At 48.6% G+C, this 25195-nt stretch overlaps 1 protein-coding gene across 1 annotated transcript in view; it reads left to right on the plus strand.

Annotated features, from left to right (window-relative positions):
• Positions 1–20692: 20692 nt before the first annotated feature.
• Positions 20693–25195, plus strand: part of LOC140203639 (serine/threonine-protein phosphatase 2A 65 kDa regulatory subunit A beta isoform-like) — an 85302-nt gene continuing 80799 nt past the window's right edge. Inside the window, exon 1 of the mRNA XM_072269686.1 lies at positions 20693–20746. Coding sequence (XP_072125787.1) covers positions 20693–20746 — 54 coding nt within the window. The remainder of the gene's footprint in view (positions 20747–25195) is intronic.

Raw genomic sequence — 25195 nt, forward strand, 5'->3', positions numbered from 1 at the left:
GAGGAGGTGACCAGGCATATAGATGAGGGTAGTGCAGCAGATGTGATCTATATGAATCTTAGTAAGGTATTTGACAAAGTTCCACATGGTAGGCTTATTCAGAAAGTCAGAAGGTATGGGATCCAGGATTGGCCAGGTGGATTCAGAATTGGCTTGCCTGCAGAAGGCAGAGGGTCGTGGTGGAGGGAGTACATTCAGATTGGAGGATTGTGACTAGTGGTGTCCCACAAGGATCTGTTCTGGGACCTCTACTTTTCGTGATTTTTATTAACGACCTAGATGTGGGGGTAGAAGGGTGGGTTGGCAAGTTTGCAGATGACACAAAGGTTGGTGGTGTTGTAGATAGTGTAGAGGATTGTCGAAGATTGCAGAGAGACATTGATAGAATGCAGAAGTGGGCTGAGAAGTGGCAGATGGAGTTCAACCCGGAAAAGTGTGAGTAGTACACTTTGGAAGGACAAACTCGAAGACAGAGTACAAAGTAAATGGCAGGATACTTGGTAGTGTGGAGGAGCAGAGGGATCTGGGGGTACATGCCCACAGATCCCAGAAAGTTGCCTCACAGGGAGAGGGGGAGATCCAAAATAATAGGAAAAGACAGGAGGGGGAGGGATGCAGCCAAGAGCTGGACAGTTGATTGGCAAAAGGGATATGAGAGGATCATGGGACAGGAGGCCCAGGGAGAAGGAAAGGGGGGAGGGGGAGAAACCCAGAGGATGGGCAAGGGATATAATCAGAGGGACAAAGGGAGCAAAAGGAGAGAGAGAGAGAGAAAGAATGTGTGTATATAAATAAATAATGGATGGGATACGAGGGGGAGGTGGGGCATTAGCAGAAGTTAGAGAAGTCAATGTTCATGCCATCAGGCTGGAGGCTACCCAGACGGAATATAAGGCGTTGTTCCTCTAACCTGAGTGTGGCTTCATATTTACAGTAGAGGAGGCCGTGGATAGACATATCAGAATGGGAATGGGATGTGGAATTAAAATGTGTGGCCATTGGGAGATCCTGCTTTCTCTGGCGGACAGATAATCAACATGGTGCCCCAGGAGTGGATGGAATTGTTAATTTGGAAAAAGCATTAGAGCCAACGCCTGCCTTTATTGTTGATAATTTTATTGTTAATAAGTCTTAACTCTCGACCAAGGGTTGAGAGTAAATGAACGGTTTATTGTAAACATCTTTCATTGGTATATGAACAGAGAGTCAACGCATAATTTTATTGAAAATAATTTTATTGAATACGGACTCAGAGTCAACGAATTTTTTTTCTTATATGCAAATAACTTTATTTTGTAATAATTCTGAATAAAGTATTTTTGGAAAAAAAAACTCTTTGCGGAAGCCATCGGGAGGGATGAGGGCATAAGAGGGGTGACACTGCCAGGCAGTGGAGGGACCCAAGTAAAAACCCCCCTGTACATGGACGACGTCACCGTCTTCTGCTCTGATCCGAGGTCAGTTCGCAGGTTGATTGGCATCTGCGAACAGTTCGAGCTAGCGTCGAGGGCCAGGGTCAACCGCACGAAGAGCGAAGCCATGTTCTTCGGCAACTGGCCCGACCGATTCACCATCAGGTCTGACCACGTGAGGGTGTTGGGGATCTGGCTCGGAGGGGCCGAGGCGTGCAACAAGAACTGGCAGGAGCGGACTGCCAAGGTGAAACGGAAACTGGGACTGTGGGGAGGGCGCTCCCTGTCGATAACGGGCAAGAACCTGGTCATCAGGTGTGAGGTGCTCTCAGCGCTGCTGTACTTGGCGCAGGTGTGGCCCGTCCCCCGCTCCTGCAGCTCGGAAATCACCTGAGCTGTCTTCAGATTCGTCTGGGGATCCAAGATGGAGCGGGTGAGACGGACTGTCATGCACAAGTCCCTGAACAATGGGGGCAAGAACGTCTCCAATGTCGCCCTCACCCTGATGGCCAGCTTCGTATGTGGCTGCATCAGGTTGTGTGTAGAACCCAGGTATGTGGGCACCAAGTACCACTATGTGTCCAGGTTCTACCTGTCGCCCTGGCTACGAAGGATGGGTTGGCCCCACACCCGCGCAACGCCCCAGTCAGCTGGTCGTTGCTGGCATACCTGTCCTACGTAGAAAAGTTTTTCCAGCAGAACGCCTTTGACCACAGGGCCATCAGGCAATGGTCGGCACGTAATGTCCTGCAGGCACTGCAGGAGAAGGACGGGATGGACACAGTGGTGTGGTTCCCTGAGCAGACCGTCCAGTTCATCTGGCAAAATGCCTCATCACCAGATCTCACCAATAGGCACCAAGACCTCGCCTGGCTGGCGGTGAGAGGGGCCCTCCCAGTCAGATACCTCTTGTACGCCCGGAACGTCGTCTCCGCACCCAACTGCCCCCGGGAGGACTGCAGTGAGGAGGAGTCTGTGACCCACCTCTTTGCACACTGCCAGTTCGCAGAGAGGGTGTGGAGGAGAATGGACGGGCTAGTGTCACGTTTCATGCCCAGCAGCTGCGTAACAGAGGACTCTCTGATCTGCGGGCTGTTCCCGGGGACGCACACGGAGCTCAACAATGATGTGGTGAGGTGAACAACTGGAGTGCCACGTGAGTGGCCATAAGTATGGATATGTACAGACTATAATGGAAACGTATGTAAAGGATGAAAAGTTATTGAATGGTTTATTGTATATAATTTTATTTTTGAATAAAGTACATTTTGAAATATAAAAAAAAACTGGCCCGACCGATCCAGTGTCGCCTTCAGTATCAGGTCTGACCACATGAGGGTGTTGGGGATCTGGTTCGGGGGGCGGGGGGGGGCGAGGCGTGCAACGAGAACCGGCAGGAGTGGACTGCCAGGGTGAAACAGAAACTGGGACTGTGGGGAGGGCGCTCCTTATCCATAACGGGCAAGAACCTGGTCATTAGGGCTGCTGTACTTGGCGCAGGTGGTTCCCTCAGCAGACTGTCCAGTATATCTGGCAAATTGCCTCATCGCCACACCTCACCAACAGGCACCTTGACGTCGCCTGGCTGGCGGTGAGAGGGGCCTTCCCAGTCAGATCGCTCCTGTACGCCTGGAACGGCGCCTCCGCACCCCGTTGCCCACGGGAGGACTGTGATGGGCTGCAGTCGGTGGCTCACCTTGTGGGTTCGCGAAGAAGGTGTGCAGGAGAATGGAAGGGAGGGGCGGTGTTAACATTCATGCCCAGCAGCTGCGTTACCGAGGACACCGTCATCTACGGGCTGTTCCGGGGACACACACTGAGACAAACATCCGGTGCTGCTGGCAGATCATCAGTTCAGTGAACGACGCTCTGGTCGGCCCGAAACTGGTTTTTATTGTTAATAATTTTATTGTAAATAATCATAATTCTTGACTAAGGTTTGAGAGTAAACGAACGATTTATTGTAAACATCTTTCATTTGAATATGGACTGAGAGTCAACGCATAATTTTATTGTAAATAACTATTTATTGAATAAGGACTCAGAGTCAACGAATGTTTTTTTAAGTAAACAACTTTATTTTGTAATATTTCTGAATGAAGTATTTTTGGAGAAAAAAGCGCCATGGAAGCGGAAGCGCTCGCACGTTCGGACAGGCGCTCCGCTGGTGGACTGCCGGCAGATGGTCATTCATTGTCTCCTACCGCTTCATTTCCTGAGGCTTGGCTCCCTCCGTTCTTCGTGATCACTGTTCGGGTTCTCTTCTTCGGCCCGGCCATCGCGTGTCAGAACGGACACCCAGGCCAGGCGAGAAACAAATCAAACCTGCCAGTGGCGGGACCGTGATCGGGAGCTCTGATCAAGGCATAAGAGCGCTGACGGATCCACTGTCCCCGTCACCGTGAGGGGTTGAAGGTGTTGGGGATCTGGTTCAGAGGGGCCGAGGCGTGCGGGAACAACTGGCTAGAGCTGACTGCACTGCCAAGGTGAAACGGAAACTGCGACTGTGGGGAGGGCTCACGGCTCGCCTCGCTGCTGCTGACGTCCCAGCCGGAGACATCAACTGCGCCATTGATGCGGCTGGACAGTACCCCCAGACTCCTGATGGGAACAGTGAAGACAGCCCAGCTGCGAGACGCCTTTGGCACCCCCACAGGTGGAACACAGCCACAAAGCCACCTGGACACGATCGGACGGCTCAGCCCACTCCTGGATCGACTTCCGCTTCCCCTCAGAGTCCCTCACGGTCAGGTCCACCGACGTCAAGCCGCTGTTCCTCTCTGACAACTGTCTTCTGCGAGCCACCTGTCACTTAGGAAGGCAGGAAGCTGAACGTTAAGCTGCCGACGAGAGAGAATATTAGGGAACTCGACAAGGAGTACACAGGTTGGAGAACCTTGAAAGCCTTCTTTGATTCCTCGGTTCTCTGGTGGGAAGCCACCAAGGAGAACATGAAGAGATTCTTCATTCGCAAGGATTTCCAGAAAGCGAGGCGGGAGCAGAGGGAACTCCGTTGCGGCAACTTCTCCTTCTGCAGTCCAAGGGGCTGTGGTGGATGTCAGGGAAGATTTGCGAGAGGTGAAGGGCCGATAAGCCCGATACTTCGCCGCCGAATCCTCCAAGATCATCTTCCGATCAAGGGTCCAAACCGTGGAGCAGGACGAGACGTGCTGACGCTTCTTCTTCCAGAAGGTGCACAGGGGAAGCTCTGTGATCCACAGCCTTAAGGAAGAGGACGGCTCAGTCGCGTCCTCGCAGACAGACATATTGAGGATCTGCACGTCCTTCTATGCCGGTTTGTACTACGAAAAGGCCACAGCTTCCTGCAACTTCCAGTCGTCTATCACGCAGGTCTTAGACGACGGCAAGCGGGAGAGTCTGGATCAGCCTCTGACCCTGGACGAGCTGACTGGCTCCATACGTTCTTTTGGGTCGAATAGGGCTCCCGGAGGCGACGACCACTAATAGGTAGGGCTAACTTAAGCAACCCCTAGTGGTCGACACCGCCGAGTATATTTAGCAACGTCTGCGTGGTCCCTGAAGCAGGCGATCGACCGTGGACTGGCTAGGGTGCAGGTCCTTCGCGCCGGTGTCTGAACCTCTGACATTGGGGAGTTGTATGGAGGGGGAGCCGGTCGTCCCAATGCGGCCGTCATCATTAAATCGTCTGTTTCACTATAGGGTGCCGATGCGGCACTGGCCGGTACGAGGGGTCCGGGATAAAGTCCCGGGGCAGTTTTCTTCTCAGCCCCAGCCTTCTCTGTTTCAGGCTGCTTACTCTCCTGTTTCTTTGGAGGTTGGCGTCTTTTAGCCACCTACTTCCATCGTTTAAAACATTTTAACATGTAATCAACATCCCAATTGGGGTCGCCGTCCCCATTTCGGGTGGTGTCCTCCCAGTGTTGGATTAGACTCAAATGAAAACTTCCCCCATACGGCCGATCCCCCATGTGACCGCTCATACAAATCACTACTGAACGTTACCGCATAACCATCATACCCGGTCTCTCTAATTACCGTATCGGCCGGGGTCCAGGCGGAACCAGGGGGTCTCCTAACTGCTGGCGGTGCCGTTTTACCTGTTTAGTAGTTTTGGCGTCTTTTTTCCTACCTGCAGTTGAGTATTGAAAGCCCTCGTTTTACCTCCGGACCTCTTCGGTTTACTGGCAGGATCCGCGCTGGGGGGGTGATCGACTGCCGGCAGTTCCCATTTTTCCTGTTTAGGATTTTAATTTCAGTTAAAACAGCACAAAGTCTCTTTATACGCACTATGAACACAATGAGCGCTCACTGAATCTCCATCTACGAACCTGGAAATCTCCCCACCCCCTTCAACTCGGGCAGGCCCTTAATTTAATGCGGACGCCACTCCCCCACCCCACCCCTTCAGCTAAATCAGTCCCTTTTTTTCATTCGTTTTAAGAGTTTATGATCATGATACCGTGGGGAGTCTCCACCGCCACCAGAACTCTGATTTTTAGGTTATACATAGATCATATTTATACTGCAAGACAAACAACTTCACATAACTTTGTTAAGCATCCCACGGTCAGTACATGATCAATCGTTTAAAAGACACGTCAATTATCTCTCAGCGCGAGTCTAACAGTCCTCTTTGTTCCCTGTTATCAGGGCTCATGATTTACTTCTGAGAGCGAATCTTTGTTTTCCTGTCATCAGAACTCATAACTTACCCCCGGACGCATCCTCCCTCCTGGTTCCAGGGGTTTAATATGCTGTTCATTTTAATTCCTGGCGCGACGCTAATCATCCAAGGTTGTTCTCGACTCGCATCAGTAGCCTTAAGTCCAGCTGCTCCAGAATGGTCAAGTATCCCAGCATACACCAGCTTTAACCATTTCCACCACATAAAATAACCCTTTCATTCCCGGAATCATTCTTGTGAACCTCTTCCAATCCCTCTCCAATGTCAACGCATCCTTTCTTAGATAAGGGACCAAAACTGTTCGCAATACTCCAAGTGAGGCCTCACCAGCACCAAATAAAGTCTTAACATTACATCCGTGTTTTTATATTCTAGTGCTGTCGAAATGAATGACAAGATTGCAGTTCCCTTCCTCACCAATCAAATCAACCTGCAAGTTAACCTTAGAGAATCCTGTAGAAGGACTGGCAAGTGCCTTGAGAACATAGAATAGTACAGCACAGTACAGGCCCTTCTGCCCACAATGTTGTGCCGACCCTCAAACCCCGCCTCCCATATACCCCCCCACCCACCTTAAGGACTGCCAAGTGCATTTGCACCTGAGATTTTGAACTTTCTGTCCTTTTAGAAAATAGTCTATGCTTTTGTTCTTTCTACAAAAGTGAATGACCAAACACTTCCCTGCACAATATCCCATCTGCCACTTCTTTGCCCATACTCCAAATCTGTCTCAGTTCTTCTGTTGACTCCCTGCTTCCTCAACACTACCTGCCTCTCCACCTATCTTTGTATCACTCACAAACTTGTCCACAAAGCCATCAATTCCATCATCCAAATCATTGACATAAAACTAAAAAGAAGTGCTCCCAACACCAACCCCTGCAGAACACCAGGGTCACCAGCAAAGTAAGGAGGTATGGGATCCAAGGGGACATTGCTTTGTGGATCCAGAACTGGCTTGCCCGCAGAAGCAGAGTGGTTGTAGATGGGTCCTATTCTGCATGGAGGCCGGTGACCAGTGATGTGCCTCAGGGATCTGTTCTGGGACCCCAACTCTTTGTGATTTTTATAAATGATCTGGATGAGGAAGTGGAGGGATGGGTTAGTAAATTTACTGATGACACAAAGGTTGGAGGTGTTGTAGATGGTGTGGAGGGCTGTCAGAGGTTACACCAGAAAGTTGATAGGATGCAAAACTGGGCTGAGAAGTGGCAGATAGCGTTCAACCCAGATAAGTGTGAGGTGGTTCATTTTGGTAGGTCAAATATGATGGTAGAATATAGCATTAATGGTAAGACACTTGGCAGTGTGGAGGATCAGAAGGATCTTGGGGTCCGAGTCCATAGGACACTCAAAGGTGCTACACAGGTTGACTGAACTCCCTGCCACCATTCAGGTCTCATCACATACGCAGCCCCAGTAGCGTTATACGGTTTACTTTTTCACTTGTGTCGTAAATGCACCTTGCTATTAGTTAATTTATTTCTGGTAATGTTACCTTATGTGTTGTGTGTGAGTTATATACACCGCATTGTGCACTTTGGCCCAGAGGAATGCCATTCCGTTTGGTAGTATGCATATCCACGTTTGAATGGCAAAAAAATCTGGAGCTTGTCACAGGTAACCAGGGTGGTGAAGGCATTCAGCACGCCAGCCTTCATCGGAATCAGGTTTAATACCACCGGCACGAGTCGTGAAAGCTGTTAACTTTGCAGCGGCGGTACAATGGTAGTGTAGAAACAGAATGGTGAATTACAATAAATGGTTAAATTAAATAAGTAGTACAAAAACAAATTTAAAAATCAGGGCACTGAACAGAGGAACTGGGACAGTTGTAGTTGTTGGTCAGGCTGCACTTGGAAAATTTGGTACAGTTTTGGTCATCGTGTTTGGGAGAGATGTGATTAAACTAGAAAGAGTACAGAAAACATTGAGGAGACTGTTGCCAGGACGAGAGGGCCTGACGGATCGGTCGTTATTCCTCGGAACGTAGAATGAGGGACGACCTTATAGAAAAGCTTGAAGTTCTAAGGGGGCGCGGATAAGGTGGCCAGTAACAGGCAGGGGGTCCAAAGCTAGCGGGCAGAGACTTAGGTGGAGAGAGTCCAGAGGAGGTGCGCGAGGATGATTCCGGGAATGAAGGGGTTAACATACGAGGGACGTTTGGCAGCTTTGGGCCCGTACTCACTGGAGTTTGGAAGAATGCGGGGTGGGGGGGGATATCATTGACACGTACCGGATGATGAAAGGACTGGATAGGGTGGATATAGAGAGTCTGTTTCCTATGGTAGGAGTATCCAGAACCCGAGGGAACAGCCTCAAAATTGAGGGTCTGTCTTTCAGAACAGAGGTAAGGGGCACTTTTTTTAGCCAGCGCGGAGCGAATCTGTGGGATGCTCTGCCACAGACTGTGGTAGAGGCCAAGTCCAGGCGTGTATTTAAAGCGGAAGTTGATCCGTTTCCTGAACGATCAGGGCATCAAATGGCCAAATTCTGCTCCTATGTCTTATGGTCTTTATGGACAGGAGAATGATTTAAAAAGGACCCGATGGAACTTGGACAAGCAGAGGGTGATCAGTCTACCAGAAGTGGTTGAGGCAGGTACAAAGATATAATTAAACAGCACTTGGACAGATTCGTAGAGGGCAGGGCCTTGAGGATACGGGCTGAAATTGGGACGATCTGGGTCAGCATGGAATTGGTGGGCTGAAGGGCCTTTATCTGTTATATTGCTCAATGAACTGACCTCGGCAATCCCCTTCCTCCAGCCCTGTCACAGCAGTTTCCTCACTGACATTAACCCCATTCCCTCTCATCGTCCCTCAGAGACTCCAATCTCCCCTACTGGCCTGTCACAGACCGTATCCTCATTGACATTAACCCCATTCCCTCTCACTGTCCCTCAGCAATCCACCTCTGCTAGTGCCCTATGTCCCCCATTGATAATAACCCCTCTCCCAGCTCCCTAACGCCATCCCTCAGTGACCCCTCTCCCCCATCGCCCTGTATCACTGACTGTATCCCCACCGACAATAACCCCGTAATGTGATGAACGAGGCGAACCCAAACACAGGACACAGGCACGGAGATTGAGTTAGGATGCTGACGCGGGCGTGAGCGTTGAACAGCAAACAGGAGGGATCTTGACACGGAGAGACGGAGTTTCACAGGTAATCCTCGGAACTGGAGCAAAACTTAGAACACGCGGAGAGCCCACAGTAAGCGGCTGGGAAACGTTAATTACCACACAGGCAAAACCAACGATCTGGCAACTAGCGGTTGTAATGCCGGGGTTCTTATGCTGCAGGTCCTGATGGCAACCGGGTGTGCCGTCATCAAAGAGAATTAGGAGGAAATGGGAATTAACGGTCGGAACCACGGCAGAATCAAAGGAAATTAGATGAAAATAGGAAATTAACGATCGGGACCATGAAAGGAAACGGCCCCCCGCCCTCAACTTGAGCCTCCAGGCGAACCACCAGGCTTGGCCGGATTGTCTCGATGGAAATCATGGATGAGGGAAGGGTCCAGGATGAAGGAGCGGATAAGCACATCTCTCCTTCATTCTTAAGGGGGATGTCTGTTGACGAGAGCCAAACCTTCTGCCCAAGCCGATAACTGGGTGCAGGAACTTGATGGTGATCGGCAATCCTCCGGTTGCGGTCGGCTGAGCGGAGCAGGGCCGCGCCTGCATCCTCCCAGACCCGGCGGCACCGGCGGAGATGGGCCTGAACTGAAGGCACAGCAACGTGCAGGAAACAGAGGGAGCATTGGAAGGGCGACATTCCGGTGGCGGTACTGACCAGGGAGTTGTGGGCGTACTCTACCCAAGCGAGATGGGAGCTCCAGGATGAAGGATTGTTGGCGGTTATGCAGTGCAATGCTGCTTCCAAATCCTGGACTGCCCGTTCTGTTTGACCGTTAGTCTGCGGGTGGAAGCCGGAAGACAGACTTACTGAGGCTCCAAGGGCTTGAGAAAAGGATCTCCAGACTTGAGAGATGAATTGGGGGCCACGGTCAGAAATAATGTCAGGGGGAATTCCAGGAAGGTGGAAGATGTGACGAACAAGGAGGACAGCTGCTACACGGGCTGTAGGGAGTTTGGGAAAGGCTACGAAGAGCGCGGCTTTGGGGAAGCGGTCCACCACGGTGAGTACAGCAGTGTTCCCATGTAAAGAGAGTAGTCTAGTAACGAAATCCAGCGCAATGTGAAACCAGGGGCGGCTAGGCACAGGTAGGGGACGAAGCAGCCCAGCGGGTGGTCGGTGGGAGGCTTTTCCGCGGGCACATACAGAACAGGCAGAGACGAAGGAGCGAGTGTCGGCATCTATGGAGGGCCACCAGAAATGTCGCTTCAGAAGGGACAGAGTTCGATCGATCCCGGGATGGCGGGCGGAACGAGAGGTAGGCCCCCACTGGAGAACCCGAGACCGAACAGAATCCGGCACGAAGAGGCGATTGGAGGGTCCATTGCCTGGGTCAGGTCAGCTTGAGTCCGTTGGGCCTCTTTGACTCTGGATTCGATCTCCCAGGAGAGGGGAGCCACAACACAGGATGGTGGAAGGATGGTCTCGGCGTTGGGGAGGCCCTCCTCGGAGACGTATTGACGAGACAGAACATCGGGCTTCCCGTTCTTGGACCCCGGACGATAGGTGAGGGTGAACCTGAAATGGGCAAAAAATAACGCCCAACGGGCTTGGTGGGAATTCAGGCGTTTGGCGGTTTGGATGTCTGCGAAGTTCTTGTGGTCTGTCCAGCCGATGAATGGATGTTCCGCTCCCTCCAGTCAGTGCCTCCACTCCTCCAAAGCGAGTTTGACGGCCAGTAACTCCCGGTTCCCTACGTCGTGGTTCCGTTTGGCGGGGGACCGCCGGCGAGAAAAGAAGGCGCAGGGATGGAGTTTTCTGTCTGGGCCGGAGCGTTGGGAGAGGACCGCTCCCACCCCAGAGTCACAGGCGTCGACTTCCACAATGGGTGGGCGAGAGGGGTCTGCTTGGACCAGGATGGGAGCGGAGGCGAAACACCTCTTCAGCTCCGAGAAGGCTGAGTCCGCTTCGGGGGTCCAGTGAAAAGAGGTCGCAGGAGAAGTGAGTCGAGCGAGGGCGCTGCCACCCGGCTGTCATCCCTGATGAAGCGACGGGAGAAGTTTGCCAACCCCAGAAATCGCTGGAGTTGTTTGAGTGGCGTGGGTTTTGGCCACTCCGCCACCGCCCGGATCTTTTCGGGATCCGCCCTCACTTGCCCGCTCTCGATGATGTACCCCAGGAAACTGACAGAAGGGACATGCACTTCTCTGCCTTAACGAATAGCTTGTTCCCCCAAAGCCCGTGCAGAACCTGACGGACATGGTGGATGTGTTCCTGAAGACTGCGGGAGAAGATTAAGATGTCGTCCCAATAAACGAAAACGAAACGGTTAATAAAGTCCCGAAGGACATCGTTTGCCAGGGCTCGGAAGATGGCGGGAGTGTTGGACTTTTCTATGACTCTATGACCTATGGAAGGCTATCTTAAGTATGAAAAAACAGTTCCAAGGGAAGCTAGAGACAGAATCGGACGCACCTTAGCTTTGGCAGAGTTTGCATGCTATTACTTCCTACAAGGTGAAACCTAACATCATAAATGGCTGAATTAAGATGAATGCCTTCTAGGAGGGGTACGGAGGGCGAGGTTCAGGCGCAGGCAGCTGGGACTAAGCGGAATAATAGTTTGGTAAGGACTGAGGACCTGATTCTGTGCTGTAGTAGCCTATGAGCCTAAAGGTGAATTATGACCGAACTGGAACTGACAGCTACACAGCAGAAGGTCCTGACACACTCGTAGCAGCAGCATCAAACACAATTCGAGACCAGGCCGTGAAAGGAGATATTAGAACAGGTGTCCAGAGTTTGGTCGATGGGAAGTTTCATAGGAGCATCACAGAGGTGGGGAGAGAGGCAGGAAGGTTTTGGGAAGGGATTTGAGACACAGACAGCTGAAGGCACAGTCATCAATAGCAGAGTGCTTACAGTCATGGTTGAACAAGATGCTGGAATTGGGGGTGCAGAGATTGGGGGTGAGGTGATTTGCAGGAGTGGGAGAGGATGCAGAAACGGGAGACGGGATTGAAAACAAGAGTCTTAACATTGAAATGTTGTTTAACCAGGAGCTTGGGTTGTTTGGTGAGGACAGAAGAGATGGATGAAAGGTCTTGGTGCATGTTAGAACAAGGCAGCAGTGTTTTGGACGATTAAAAATTGTTACTTGTTAAACAGGAGATTGGGCAGGTGGTTTGACATTTTTTGGAAGGAGGTGCAGAGATAACAATGCAAGGTGGGAGTCTCAGAGTGTGGGGACATCTGGAGAATTAGAATCCAGAGCTGGAACAGGGGAAGGCAAGATTTGGGATACTTAGCTGGGAAAGGCTAAGTGGGCTAGGTGGGGTGAAGCCATGGCAGGATTTGTAATTAAGGACATGAATTTTGATATCAATCCCTTGTTTGCCAAATCAATGGAAGTCAGTGGGAGTAACTAAGGAGTATGGCATAGAAGCATTTGCAGCTCCTCAGTATGGCCATTTGCAAGAGTGCTACCGGACCTCTTCCTTAAAGCTGTGGATCAGGGAGCTCCCCCTTAACCTTTTGGAAGAGGTAATGTGAGTACATCTCATCCCGCTTCATGGAATGGATTCTGAGTTGGAAGATGATCTTGGAGGGTTCTGAGACAAAGACTGAGGCCTGCTGGCTCTCCACTTCTCGGAGTTCCTCCCTAACATCCACACCCTTGACTGCAACAGGAGAAGATTGTGCAAGCACGTCAGAAGTTGACACAAGTCCTGCTGACCCTGTCTTGGTTTCTGAATACCTTTTCATATGAAGGATCTCTTGATGATTTCCTTAATTGCTTCCTACTAGTGCTTTGGGAGTCAAAGAGGGACTTCATCATTCTCCGACCTGGCTAAGTCCTTCTTTAGCTCCTCGATAATCTCTGTGGTCAGCAGCTTGACATTCAACTTCCAACTCCTACTGCCTGCCTTCTGGTCTTTCTGTAGGTAAGACTCAGCCTGAAGGAGGTCGTGGTCAGTTTAATGTCCAGTTCCATGACCACCAGATGCTTCAGTTGTCCCTAGGCTGCGCACTTACCAAGTCAGCCCCAGCAGTCGCCTTTGTGTGAAAGTGGCTGTAGCTAAGTTGTGGCGCAGCTATAAGGAGACTCATTCGGTATGGATCAGTGCACCCTACACAGAGTTGGCTGAAACCCACCTGCTGAATTGGGATGGCACGGCCACTTCCGATGCTATCTGCCTTACTGTCCGGACTCCTCCTTTCCGTATCGCTTCCCCGCCGAGCCTGTGGAGGGAGCGAGAACACAGTATTATAGGCAATGCTACAGGGGCAGCTCTTAACAAAAGCTGTATCCTAGGAGTCCCACAGTAACAGAACGAAACAGCCCTGCGTGGGTTAATCCCATCTCAATCATTAGAATAGCACTGAAAGAGGGCCAGACGTACGTAACCTTAAGCTGCTCCCAGCCTTGCAATGAGGATAATATTTTTGTGCAGCTGACTGTTTCAGAGGTCAGTTAAGAGTCCATCACACTCTTGAGACAGAAGTCATGCACAGGCCAGACACAGTAAGGCTGGCAGATTTCCTTCCCTGAAGGACATCAGTGATCCAAGAGAGTTTCTTTGACAATTCAATGGTTTCATGCTCACCATTACTGAAGCTACATTTTATTTTGTCCCCAAATTCCGGATGAAAATGGGTAAAATTGGTTTATTATTGTCGCATGTGCGGAAGTACAGTGAGAAACATGTTTAGCCACTGGTACAGATCATTACATTACAGCAGCACATTGAAGTCGTATAAAAGAGTGCAGAATAAAGTGTAACAGCTACAGAGAAAGTGCAGTCCAAGTAAACAGTAACGTGTAAGGACCATGATGAAGTAGACTGGGAGATCACAGGTCCGTCTTAGGGGACTGTTTATTTGATTAACTGAATCTAACTATTTAATCAGTTGATTAACTGAATTTCAATTGTCACTGCCACAATTTAACCACTCCTGCTGTTACTATGCTACCTCCCGTCAGCCAACTCCATACAAAAGGGTATCGCAGTTATAACACTGCATGACCACAGCTGCTTCCCAGACACCCTTCCTGCCCTCCCCTAGTATTGATCACACCACCACATGCTTCCTGTCCTGCAGCAGGTCTCATTCCTCTATCACCACCTTAGGATTGACCAATGCTGCCTTCCTACAGCCTCAGCCCACCTCTTCTCTCAACATATCCCCTCCAGGAGGATCTACATCAACAAACCTTTGCCCTGCTTTGGTGGTGGAGATTTCACTCAACCTGATTCTGCCTCTGGGACATCCTCCCAAAAGCTGCTGCTCCTTCTCTTTCGAAAAATAATTCTCAAATCTCCATTTATTTCTGTCCCAGTGGCCCTTTCTCCCCCAACACTGATTTATGAAGCGATGAGAGACAGTTCAATATACTAAAGGTGCTGTAAGACTGGGCGTTGTTGATGCTTTCTGTCATCCTAACAGCGAGCTGGTGAGGCTGTATGTACTGAGGGCAAGGCTGGAATTGAGGGCAACATGGATGGGGATTGGTTATCAGTGCTGTGGGATACTGCAGGGATCAGTGCTTCACTCTTGCCCCTCATCATCCAGCAACAAATTAGCTCAGGGCACCAAATGTCATCATTCCAAGTTTGCTAACAATAGTGTCACAGGGTGAAACTGCACAGAAATAGGCCCTTTGGTCCAGCTTGTCCGTGCCAGTTGTGTTGTCCAGCTAGCTAGTTTCATCTGCCCATTTTTGACCCTTGGCCCTATAGGGGGAAGGGGGAGGGGGGAGGGGGAGGAGGAAGAGTGTGAGAAAGAAGGGAGAGATGGAGATAGATGAGGCAGGGATTAAATGAGAGGTAAGCAGAGAAAGAGGCAAACAGACAGAGAGCAAGAGAGAGAGAGACTGGGGAGCGAAATATGTAAAGAGGGAGAGGGAGACAGGGGCAAGGAGACAGAGAGGTGAAGGGGAAGAGCAGGGAGGTGACAACGGGGAGACAGAGAGACAGCAACAGTGAGAAAGGCAGTGGAGAGAGCGCAGCACATTCTAGAATTATAAATATTCCTCTTTGTGAGCTGTTTCCTTCTGACAGAAATTATGACGTGGATGGCAGTACTGTAGAAAGATCTAAGAATTGTCTGTAACAGTCCACGGGTTGTGGAAGTTCTGACTCACACACCATCTGAGCCAAAGGATAACATTTCTTGGCTTGGAGGTTAAAGCACTTGTCAGGTCAGGACTGAAGAGGATGATCTGATGTACTTTGATATTTTGGCATCGTAATACAGTTAAAAGCTTTAAACCTCCTATGGAGAGCAAACTGCTGGCATTATGCAAAGCAACTAACAACAGGTGCACTATCCTCACTGCCAGTATGACATCCTGTATAAGAATCTAGAAAGCAAATAAATAAAGCCTTCTTCCTTGCTTTGATAATAAGGCATGTAACGGGTTCCCCTCAGCTCCACCGGATAGGGTCAGTTCAATTCAAACAGGACAGACACAAAGATGCTGTTTCACTTGGCTGGAACCAGGAACTGCAGACTCAGAGCGAGGAGGATGGCCATTCAGACAAGAAGATTTTTTTCCATGTAGCGGGAGCCAGGGTACTTCCTGGCTTAAAGTCAAAAAAGGCCTGGAGAGCTGTCGTCAGAATGGGAATCCAAAGCCACTGTCGCACTGAAGGTTCAATCCTCAAACAGGGAGTACTGAGTCACAGTGCAGAAACAGGCCCTTTAACCCACCATGTTGTATCACGTACATTAATCCCATTTACCCACATTACATCCATAGCCTGTGTCACGACAAATCTTGTTGACTTGTTGAGATGCTTCTTAAATGTTGTGAGAGTCTCTGCCTTCAGCACCCTCTCAGATAGATTCCCGTCACCCCCCTCTGCCCCTCCTGGAGAAAAAATTCCTCCCTCATATCCCCTCTAAATCTCTCATCTTAATGGTGATGCCGCATCTGTCATGCCAATAACACAACAGTGGTGGGACTCATCAACAACGATGAGATGGCCTGCAAAAAGCAGGCGGAAGAACTCGAGACCCAGTGCCATGTAAATAACCATGTAAATCGACGTCACTAAGACAAAGGAGATGGTGATCATCTCCACGGGAACTCACACCACTCACACCCCTCTTTACATCAGCAGCACAGCACTGGAAACTGTCAGCAGTTTCACACTCCTGGGAGTGCACATCTCATGGTCCCAGAACACATACCGCACAATGAGGAAAGCTCTCCAACACCTCGACTTTCTGAGGAGGCTGAAGAGAGCAGGATTATGTACATCTGCTGTATCCTCATGTCATTCTACAGGTACGCAGTGGGGATAATCCTAACACACTGTGTCACTGCTCGGTACAGACACTGCTCTGCGTCAGACAGGAAGTCTCTACAACAGGCAGTCAAAGCTGCCCAACGCATCACCGGTACTAGCCTACCCACCATCAAGGACACACAGTATATACAGAAAGGTGCCAGGAGAGGGCCAGTGATATCGTGAAGGATCCCACCCACCCTGCTCATGGACGGTTTGTCCCACTCCCATCAAGGAGGCTGTGTAGTATCCTCACCAGGATCACCAGACTCAAACACAGTTACTTTCCCCAAGCAGAAAGGCTGATCAACATGTCCACCCACTAACCCACCCCTCCACACTCCCAACCACCATTTCTTTATCATTTCCTATCAAGTCACCTTGTGTAGAGACACTCCTGTGCCTAGCATCACTTTATAGACATACAATCAATCTATGGATATAAACTATTTATATTTATTGTATTTTGTTATTATTGTGTGCTTTATCCTATTGTGTTTTATTGTGCTACATCGGATCTGGAGTAACAATTATTTTGTTCTTTACACTTGTGTACTAGAAATGACATTAAACAATTTTCAATCTTGAATCTTAAACCTGCACTCTCTTGTTTCAGACACCCCCACCAAGGCAAAAAGATTTGTATTAGCTCCAGCTCTATCAGGTCATCCCTCAGCCTCTTCCACTCCAGGGAAAACAAACCCAGCCTTCCCAATCTCTCCTCATAGCTCTAATGCTCCAACTCAGGGAATATGCCCGCAATTTCCTCTGCACTCTCTCCAGTGCAATAACATCCTTCCAGGAATGTACAGGCTACACCACCACTGATTTGTAAAGTTGTCAAAGCTCTTGTACTCTATGCGATGACTGATGAAGGCAGGCATCCCATGTGCCTTCTCCACCACCTTATAACCACTGAGCCCTCAAACCCCAGATTGTCACCGTCTCGCTATATAATGGCTTGGTACGGCAACTGCTCTGCCCACGACCGCACCAAACTGCAGAGAGTTGTGGACACATCTCAGGACGACACTCTCCTCTGTGGACATTGACTACATTTCTCACTGCCTCAGTAAAGCAGCCAGCACTATCAAAGAGCCCACCTACCCAGGACATTGGCTCTTCCCCCCATCTCCCATCGGGCAGAAGATACAAGAGATGTCCCAAAAGGTTCAAAGACAGCTTCTATTCCACTCTTAAGAGACTCTTAAACAGACGATAAGGTGGACTCTTGGCCTCACAATCTACCACATTATGATTTTGTACTTCATTGTTTACCTGCACTGCATTTTTTTGGCAGCTTTATTCTGCATTGCTATAGTTTCTGGTTCAGTGCAATGTGTAATGATCTGATCTGTATGGACACCGTGCAAGATAAGTTTTTTACTGTATCTCGGCATATGTGACAAAAATAAAGCAATTCCAGTACCAGTACCGTCAGAAGCAGTCCCAATCATTGCTCACAATTACAACAGTGCGTGGTGTCAAATCCCAAGGTGGCACCTGAACCAAGTTACACATCGAGACAGCATGTTCAGACGAGTGTTGAAGGGGATCTGTGGAACCTGCTTGCCATCTGATCTGCTTCCTGATAACCTCTTACTAGGCAAGTACTTACTGTGAAAAGGCTGAGGCGTCCCTTCAAGTGCTTGCCGACAGAACCGGGTCCCGGAGACTTGAGAGATGTCGGCTGCAGTTCCCGGTGACTTATGTTTGAAGTGGAAGGAAAGGATGAGGAATACTCACCCATGTTGCTTGTGAAAGATGGTGTGGCAGGAAACAGAGGAAAAGATGAACACAGAATCAGCTTTACAATCAGAAAGATTAAGCACTCTTTCTCCAAGAAACATTGGAACTGAAGATAGTTAAACACACATACCAAAGGATCATAGCATGACATTGTATGCACCATGACTACAGGTGCTGAGCACTCCCTCTTTGTTTGCTCATTGAGCCCACAGAAAACTAATAAAGAAATCATAATCTTTGTCCCATGTTCTTAATTTCTGGTGGTTAAGAAGGAGTATGGTGTTTTGGCAGTTTTTAGTCGGGGGATTACCGTGAGGTAATGTTGCAGCTCTATAAAACTCTGGCTAGACCACTCTTGGAGTACTGTGTTCAGTTCTAGTTGAGTCGTTGTGGGAGGGATGTGGGAGCTTTAGAGAGGGTGCAGAGGAGGTTTACAATAGTGGTGCGGTAGCAAAGTGGTGAGCACAATTGCTTTACAGTGCCAACGGTCCCGGTTCAATTCCCACCACTCCTTGTAAAGAGTTTGTATGTTCTCCTCGTGGCTACATGGTTTCCCTCCCATACAAGACATACAGGTTAGGATCAGTAAGTTGTGGGCAGCCAGAAGCATTGAGGTACTTGCGGGCTGCCCCTAGCATTTCCACAAACTGTTAGTCTTTAATGCAGATGATGCACTTCATTGAACACACATCAAAGTTGCTGGTGAACGCAGCAGGCCAGGCAGCATCTCTGGGGAGAGGTACAGTCGACGTTTTGGGCCGAGACCCTTCGTCAGGACAAACTGAAAGAAGAGCTATTAAGAGATTTGGAAAGGGGAGGGGGAGATCCGAAATGATAGGAGAAGACAGGAGGGGGAGGGATGGAGCCAAGAGCTGGACAGTTGTTTGGCAAAAGCGATATGAGAGGATCATGGGACAGGAGGCCCAGGGAGAAAGAAAAGGGGGAGGGGGAGAAACCCAGAGGATGGGCAAGGAGTATAGTGAGAGGGACAGAGGGAGAAAAAGGAGAGAGAGAGAAAGAATGTGTGTGTGTGTGTGTGTGTGTGTGTATAAATAAATAACGGATGGGGTACAAGGGGGAGGTGGGGCATTAGCAGAAGTTTGAGAAGTCAGTGTCCATGCCATCAGGTTGGAGGCTACCCAGACGGAATATAAGGTGTTGTTCCTCCACTCCAACCTGAGTGTGGCCTCATCTTTACAGTAGTGGAGGCCGTGGATAGACATATCAGAATGGGAATGGGATGTGGAATTAAAATGTGTGGCCACTGGGAGATCCTGCTTTCTCTGGCAGACAGAGCGTAGGTGTTTAGCAAAACGATCTCCCAGTCTGCGTCGGGTCTCACCAATATATAGAAGATCCTCTCTCTAGAGGTGCTGCCTGACCTGCTGCGTTCACCAATAACTTTTATGTGTGTTGCTTGAAATTCCAGCATCTGCAGATTTCTTCGTGGATGCACTTCATGGTATGTTTTGATAATCAGGTGACAAATAAAACTAATCTTTAAAAGTGAGTGGAAAGCACTGGTAGAGGCAGTTATGTTAGGGACATTTAAGAGACTCTTAGATAGGCACATGGATGCAAGAAAAATGGAGGGCTAGGAGGAAGCGAAGGGTCAGATTGCTCTTGGAGTAGGTTAAAAGGTCAGCACAACATTGTGGGCCAGAGGACCTGTACTATGCTGCATTGTTCCATGTTAATGTACTGTGAGAAGCCAGGGGCTTGTAGCCATGTATACCCATTTGATTTGTTCTGGAGCAACTGAGCAAGTTCTCAATCCAAAATATTGAGCGCTGCTCGTCCTGCACATTTGCTGCCTGACTGCTGAGTTCCTCCAGTGATTTGTTGGCTCCACATTACCGCATCTGAAGTCCTTTTTGTCTCCAGATCTAGTTAAACCTCATACATGGAGTGTGGCATCAAGGGGGCTGACACTACTCCGGCTGCCCACACGCCATCACAGAGCACACAAGCAGACTCTGGAGATGGGCAAAGCCAGCTGCTACTAGGTGTGACCAGAGATCGAAGAGGAGAATCCACAATTGTGTATGTGGGGATCACTGATACCAGTGGGATGGGACACTGAGGAAGAACAATTCATTCACTTGCTGGATTCTCCACGACTTCTCATCAACTTTTTAAAAATATTATTTGCCCACAGGATGTGCGGTAGGCATTTATTGCCCATCCTTAGCTACTCCTGAGCAGTGGCTTGCTGGGCCAATTCAGAGAGCAATTGACAGCTAACATACTACTGAGATTACAGGTGTTTACAGACCTTGCTGAACCAGGTGAACTTGGACATCAATCCAGTGCTTTACAGACACAAATAATGACACTAATTTTTAATATTTGAAATTGCTTTAATGATTCAGATTTAAATTTCCCAGCTGCGATGGTGAGATATGAACTCGTTTTGATGGATTTAAGAGCGCAGTTCTCTAGGAGCAAGTCTAGCAACTTAGCCACTGTGCTACTATATATACTAATGACACCCATTAACAATCAACTGGTTGCAGCCGCCCACAGAGACCTCTTCAAGGTCAGGATATCTGTGGGATGACCCACTTGGTATTGGAAGTTAAGAATGAGTTACCCCTCTGTGGAAAACCCTGTCCAGTGTTTGTCCATACTCCTTGAATGTCCATTTGGCCTGGTAGACTTCTGTCTGAGGGAAACAACTCTTCCCACTAAGATGATGGTAATGCTGCACAACACCTCAGTGCTGAGTTCCTCCAGCACTTTGTGTGTGTTGCTTGAATTTCCAGCATTGCAGACATGTGGTTGGATTATAGCAGCTCAAGAGATGAGCTGGTGACTTGATACCACTGACACTCTCAGTGCAGTACCGAGGGAATGCTGTACGGTCAGAGGTACCATCATTTGCCTGAGATGTTAAACCAAGACCCTTTGTAAACGGATTTAAGATATCTTACAGCATCACTGATTTGGAGAAGGGAAGTTTCTCACAGTGTCCTGGGGCAGATATTTACCCCTCAAACAAGCGGCTGGTATAGCAGTTCGCATAACGCCATTACAGTGCCAGCAACCTGGGTTCAATTGCCACCGCTGTCTATACGGAGTTATAGTTTGTTCACTCTGTGACTGTGCGGGTTTCCTCCGGGTGCTCTGGTTTCCTCGCACTTTGCAAAGACATCTGGGTTAGTAGGTTCATTGGTCACGTGCACACAAGAGATTTTGCAGATGCTGGAAATCCAGAGGGACGCACACAGAATGCTGGAGGAACTCAGCAGGTCAGGCAGCATCTATGCAGAGGAATAAACAGTCCATGTTTCAGGCACAGAGCCTTCTTCAGGGCTGGAGAGGAATGGGGAAGACGCCAGAATAAAAAGTGGGCGGGGGGAGGATAGCTGGAAGGTGATAGGTGAAGCCAGGTGGGTGGGAAAGGTAAATGGCTGGAGAAGGTGGAATTTAATAAGAGAGGAGAGTGGGCCATGGGAGAGAGGGAGGAAGGAGGGGCACCGGGGTAGGGGAGGTGACAGGCAGGTGAGGAGATGAGGCAAGAGGCCAGAATGAGGAATCGAAGCAGAGAGAAGGGAACTGGAAAATAAAATCTGTCATGGCATCGGCTTGAGAACACCTAGACAGAATATGTTGCTCCTCCACCATGAGAGTGGCCTCATTGTGGCAAAAGAGGAGGCCATTATCTGGTATGCCCGAATGGGAATGGGAATGGGTATTTCCTTTAGAAATTAACCTTAGCTCTCTATTTTTCTAAGCTCCATATACCTGCCTAAGAGTCTCTTAAAAGACCCTATCACATATGCCTCCACCACTGTTGCTGGCAGCCCATTCCACGCACTCTGCGTAAAAAACATACCCTTGACTTATCTCTGTGTGATGCGTGGCCAAGTGGTTAGGGCGTTGGACTAGCGATCTGAAGGTCATGGGTTTGAGCCTCGGCCGAGGCAGCGTGTGTGTCCTTGAGCAAGGCACTTAACCACACAATGCTCCAGTCTACCCAGCTGAGAATGGGTATCGGCAAAAAAATGCTGGGGGTTAACCTTGCGATAGACTGGCGTCCTATCCGGGGCGGGGGAGTCTCGTACTCTCAGTCGCTCTCTGCCACAAGGCTTGTAACAGACGTTAATCTATCTCCTTCCATATAACCATATAACAATTACAGCACGGAAACAGGCCATCTCGGCCCTTCTAGTCCGTGCCAAACTCATACTCTCACCTAGTCCCAGCAACCTGCATTTAGCCCATAAACCTCCATTCCTTTCCTGTCCATGTATCTATCCAATTTAACCTTAAACAACAACATCGAACCTGCCTCAACCACTTCTGCTGGAAGCTCGTTCCACACAGCTACCACTCTCTGAGTAAAGAAGTTCCCCCTCATGATACCCCTAAACTTTTGCCCTTTAACTCTCAACTCATGTCCTCTTGTTTGAATCTCCCCCGCTCTCAATGGAAAAAGCCTATCCACGTCAACTCTATCAATTCCCCTTACAATTTTAAACACTTCTATCAAGTCCCCCCTCAACCTTCTACGCTCCAAAGAATAAAGACGTAACTTGTTCAACCTTTCTCTGTAACTTAGGAGATGAAACCTCCTCTGTACTCTCTCAATTTTATTGACATCTTTCCTATAATTCGGTGACCAGAACTGTACACAATATTCCAAATTTGGCTTTACCAATGCCTTATACAATTTCAACATTACCTCCCAACTCTTATACTCAATGCTCTGATTAATAAAGGCCAGCATACCAAAAGCTTTCTTCACCACCCTATCCACATGAGATTCCATCTTCAGGGAACAATGCACCATTATTCCTAGATCCCACTGTTCTACAGCATTCTTCAATGCCCCACCATTTACCATGTCTGTCCTATTTTGATTAGTCCTACCAAAATGTAGCACCTCATATTTTTCAGCATTAAACTCCATCTGCCATCTTTCAGCCCATTCTTCTAACTGGCCTAAATCTCTCTGCAGGCTTTGAAAACCACAACGCCACCTATCTTAGTATCATCTGCATACTTACTAATCCAATTTACCACCCCATCATCCAGATCATTAATATATATGACAAACGACACTGGACCCAGTACAGATCCCTGAGAAACACCGTTACACGCCGTCCTCCAATCTGACACACAGTTATCCACCACTACTCTCTGGCGTCTCCCATCTAGCCACTGCAGAATCCATTTGACTACTTCGATATTAATGCCGAACCATTGAACCTTCCTAACTAACCTTCCATGTGGAACCTTGTCAAGGGCTTTACTGAAGTCCGTATAGACAACATCCACCGCTTTACCCTCGTCAACTTTCTTAGTAACCTCTTCAGAAAATTTCAATAAGATTTGTCAAACATGACCTTCCATGCACAAATCCATGTCGACTGTTCCTAATCAGACCCTGTCTATCCAGATAATTATATATACCATCTCTGAGAATACTTTCCATCAATTTACCCACCACTGACATCAAACTCCCAGGCTGATAATTGCCAGGTTTACTCTTAGAACCCTTTTTAAACAATGGAACTACATGAGCCAATCCTCCGGCACCATTCCAAGCACCTTAAAACTCTGCCCTCTCATATTAGCCATTTCAGCCCTGGGAAAAAGCCTCTGACTAGCCACAAGATCAATGCCTCTCATCATCTTATACACCTCTATCAGGTCACCTCTCATTCTCCGCCGCTCCAAGGAGAAAAGACTGAGTTCACTTGGCATGATCCCCAATCCAGGCAACATCCTTGTAAATCTCCTCTGCACCCTTTCCACAGTGTCCACATCCTTCCAATAGTGAGGCGATCAGAACTCAGCAGAGTACTCCAATTGGGGTCTGACCAGGGTCCGATATAGCTGCAACATTACCCCCCCCGGGCTCGAAACTCAATCCCACGGTTGATGAAGGTCAATACACTGTATGCTTTCTTAACCACAGAGCCAACCTGCGCAGCAGCTTTGAGTGTCCTATGGACTCGGACCCCAAGATCCCTCTGATCCCCCACACTGCCAAGAGTCTTTTTCTTCATTAATCTTTTCATTGATTTAAAAAAAAGCATAAATACAATCAAGAGGAGAATTCATTCAAATATATGTACCTGTAACAATATACTCCAAGATTAAGTTAGACATTGTCAAAATCATAGATATTGTTAAACTAGTATAAAATATATAATAAAAAATGAAAATAACAATTCCCTTAGCAGATTATGAAGAGAAAGGGAAAAAAACATCGGGTCTTAAATGAAAAGGAAAAAAAAACCACTACACTAAAAAAAAACCAAAACAAAAAAAAAAGGAATGGCAGTCCATTTTGAAGATATGATGAAAAAAGAAAGAAAGAAAGACTTTCAGATCAAATCTAAAACTTTGAAAAAAAAAGACTGAAAGACTGATAAACAATTAAATGAAACTATTGGATAAAAGGTCACCATATTGCTAAGAGTCTTACCATTCATACTATATTCTGTCATCATATTTGACCGAGCAAAATGAACCATCTCTCACTTATCTGCGTTGAACTTCATCTATCACTTCTCAGCCCAGTTTTGCATCCTATCAATGTCCCGCTATCCACACCATCCACAACCCCGCCAACCATTGTGTCGTCAGCAGATTTACTAACCTATCCCTCCACTTCCTCATCCAGGTCAATTTGTGGCCACTGAGAGGTCCTGTTTTCTTCTGCTGGATGGACTGTAGGTGCTCGTCGAAGTGGTCTCCCAGTCTGGGCCAGGTCTCACAGGTAAAATGTCGCCTCACCTGGAAGGATTGTTTGGGCCCCGAATGGTAGTGAGGGAGGAGATCCAGGGGCAGGTGTGGCACTTCTCCTGGTGGCCACCAATTTTAATTCTATTTCCCATTCCCATTCCAACATGTCGGTCCATGGCCTCCTCTACTGCCGCGATGAGGCCACACTCGGGTTGGAGGAACAACTCCTTATTTCGTCTGGGTAGCCTCCAACCTGATGGCATCAACATCAATTTCTCCTGCTTCCGGT

This window comes from Mobula birostris, chromosome 10 (genome assembly GCF_030028105.1).
Source record: "Mobula birostris isolate sMobBir1 chromosome 10, sMobBir1.hap1, whole genome shotgun sequence".
Taxonomy (NCBI): domain Eukaryota; kingdom Metazoa; phylum Chordata; class Chondrichthyes; order Myliobatiformes; family Myliobatidae; genus Mobula; species Mobula birostris.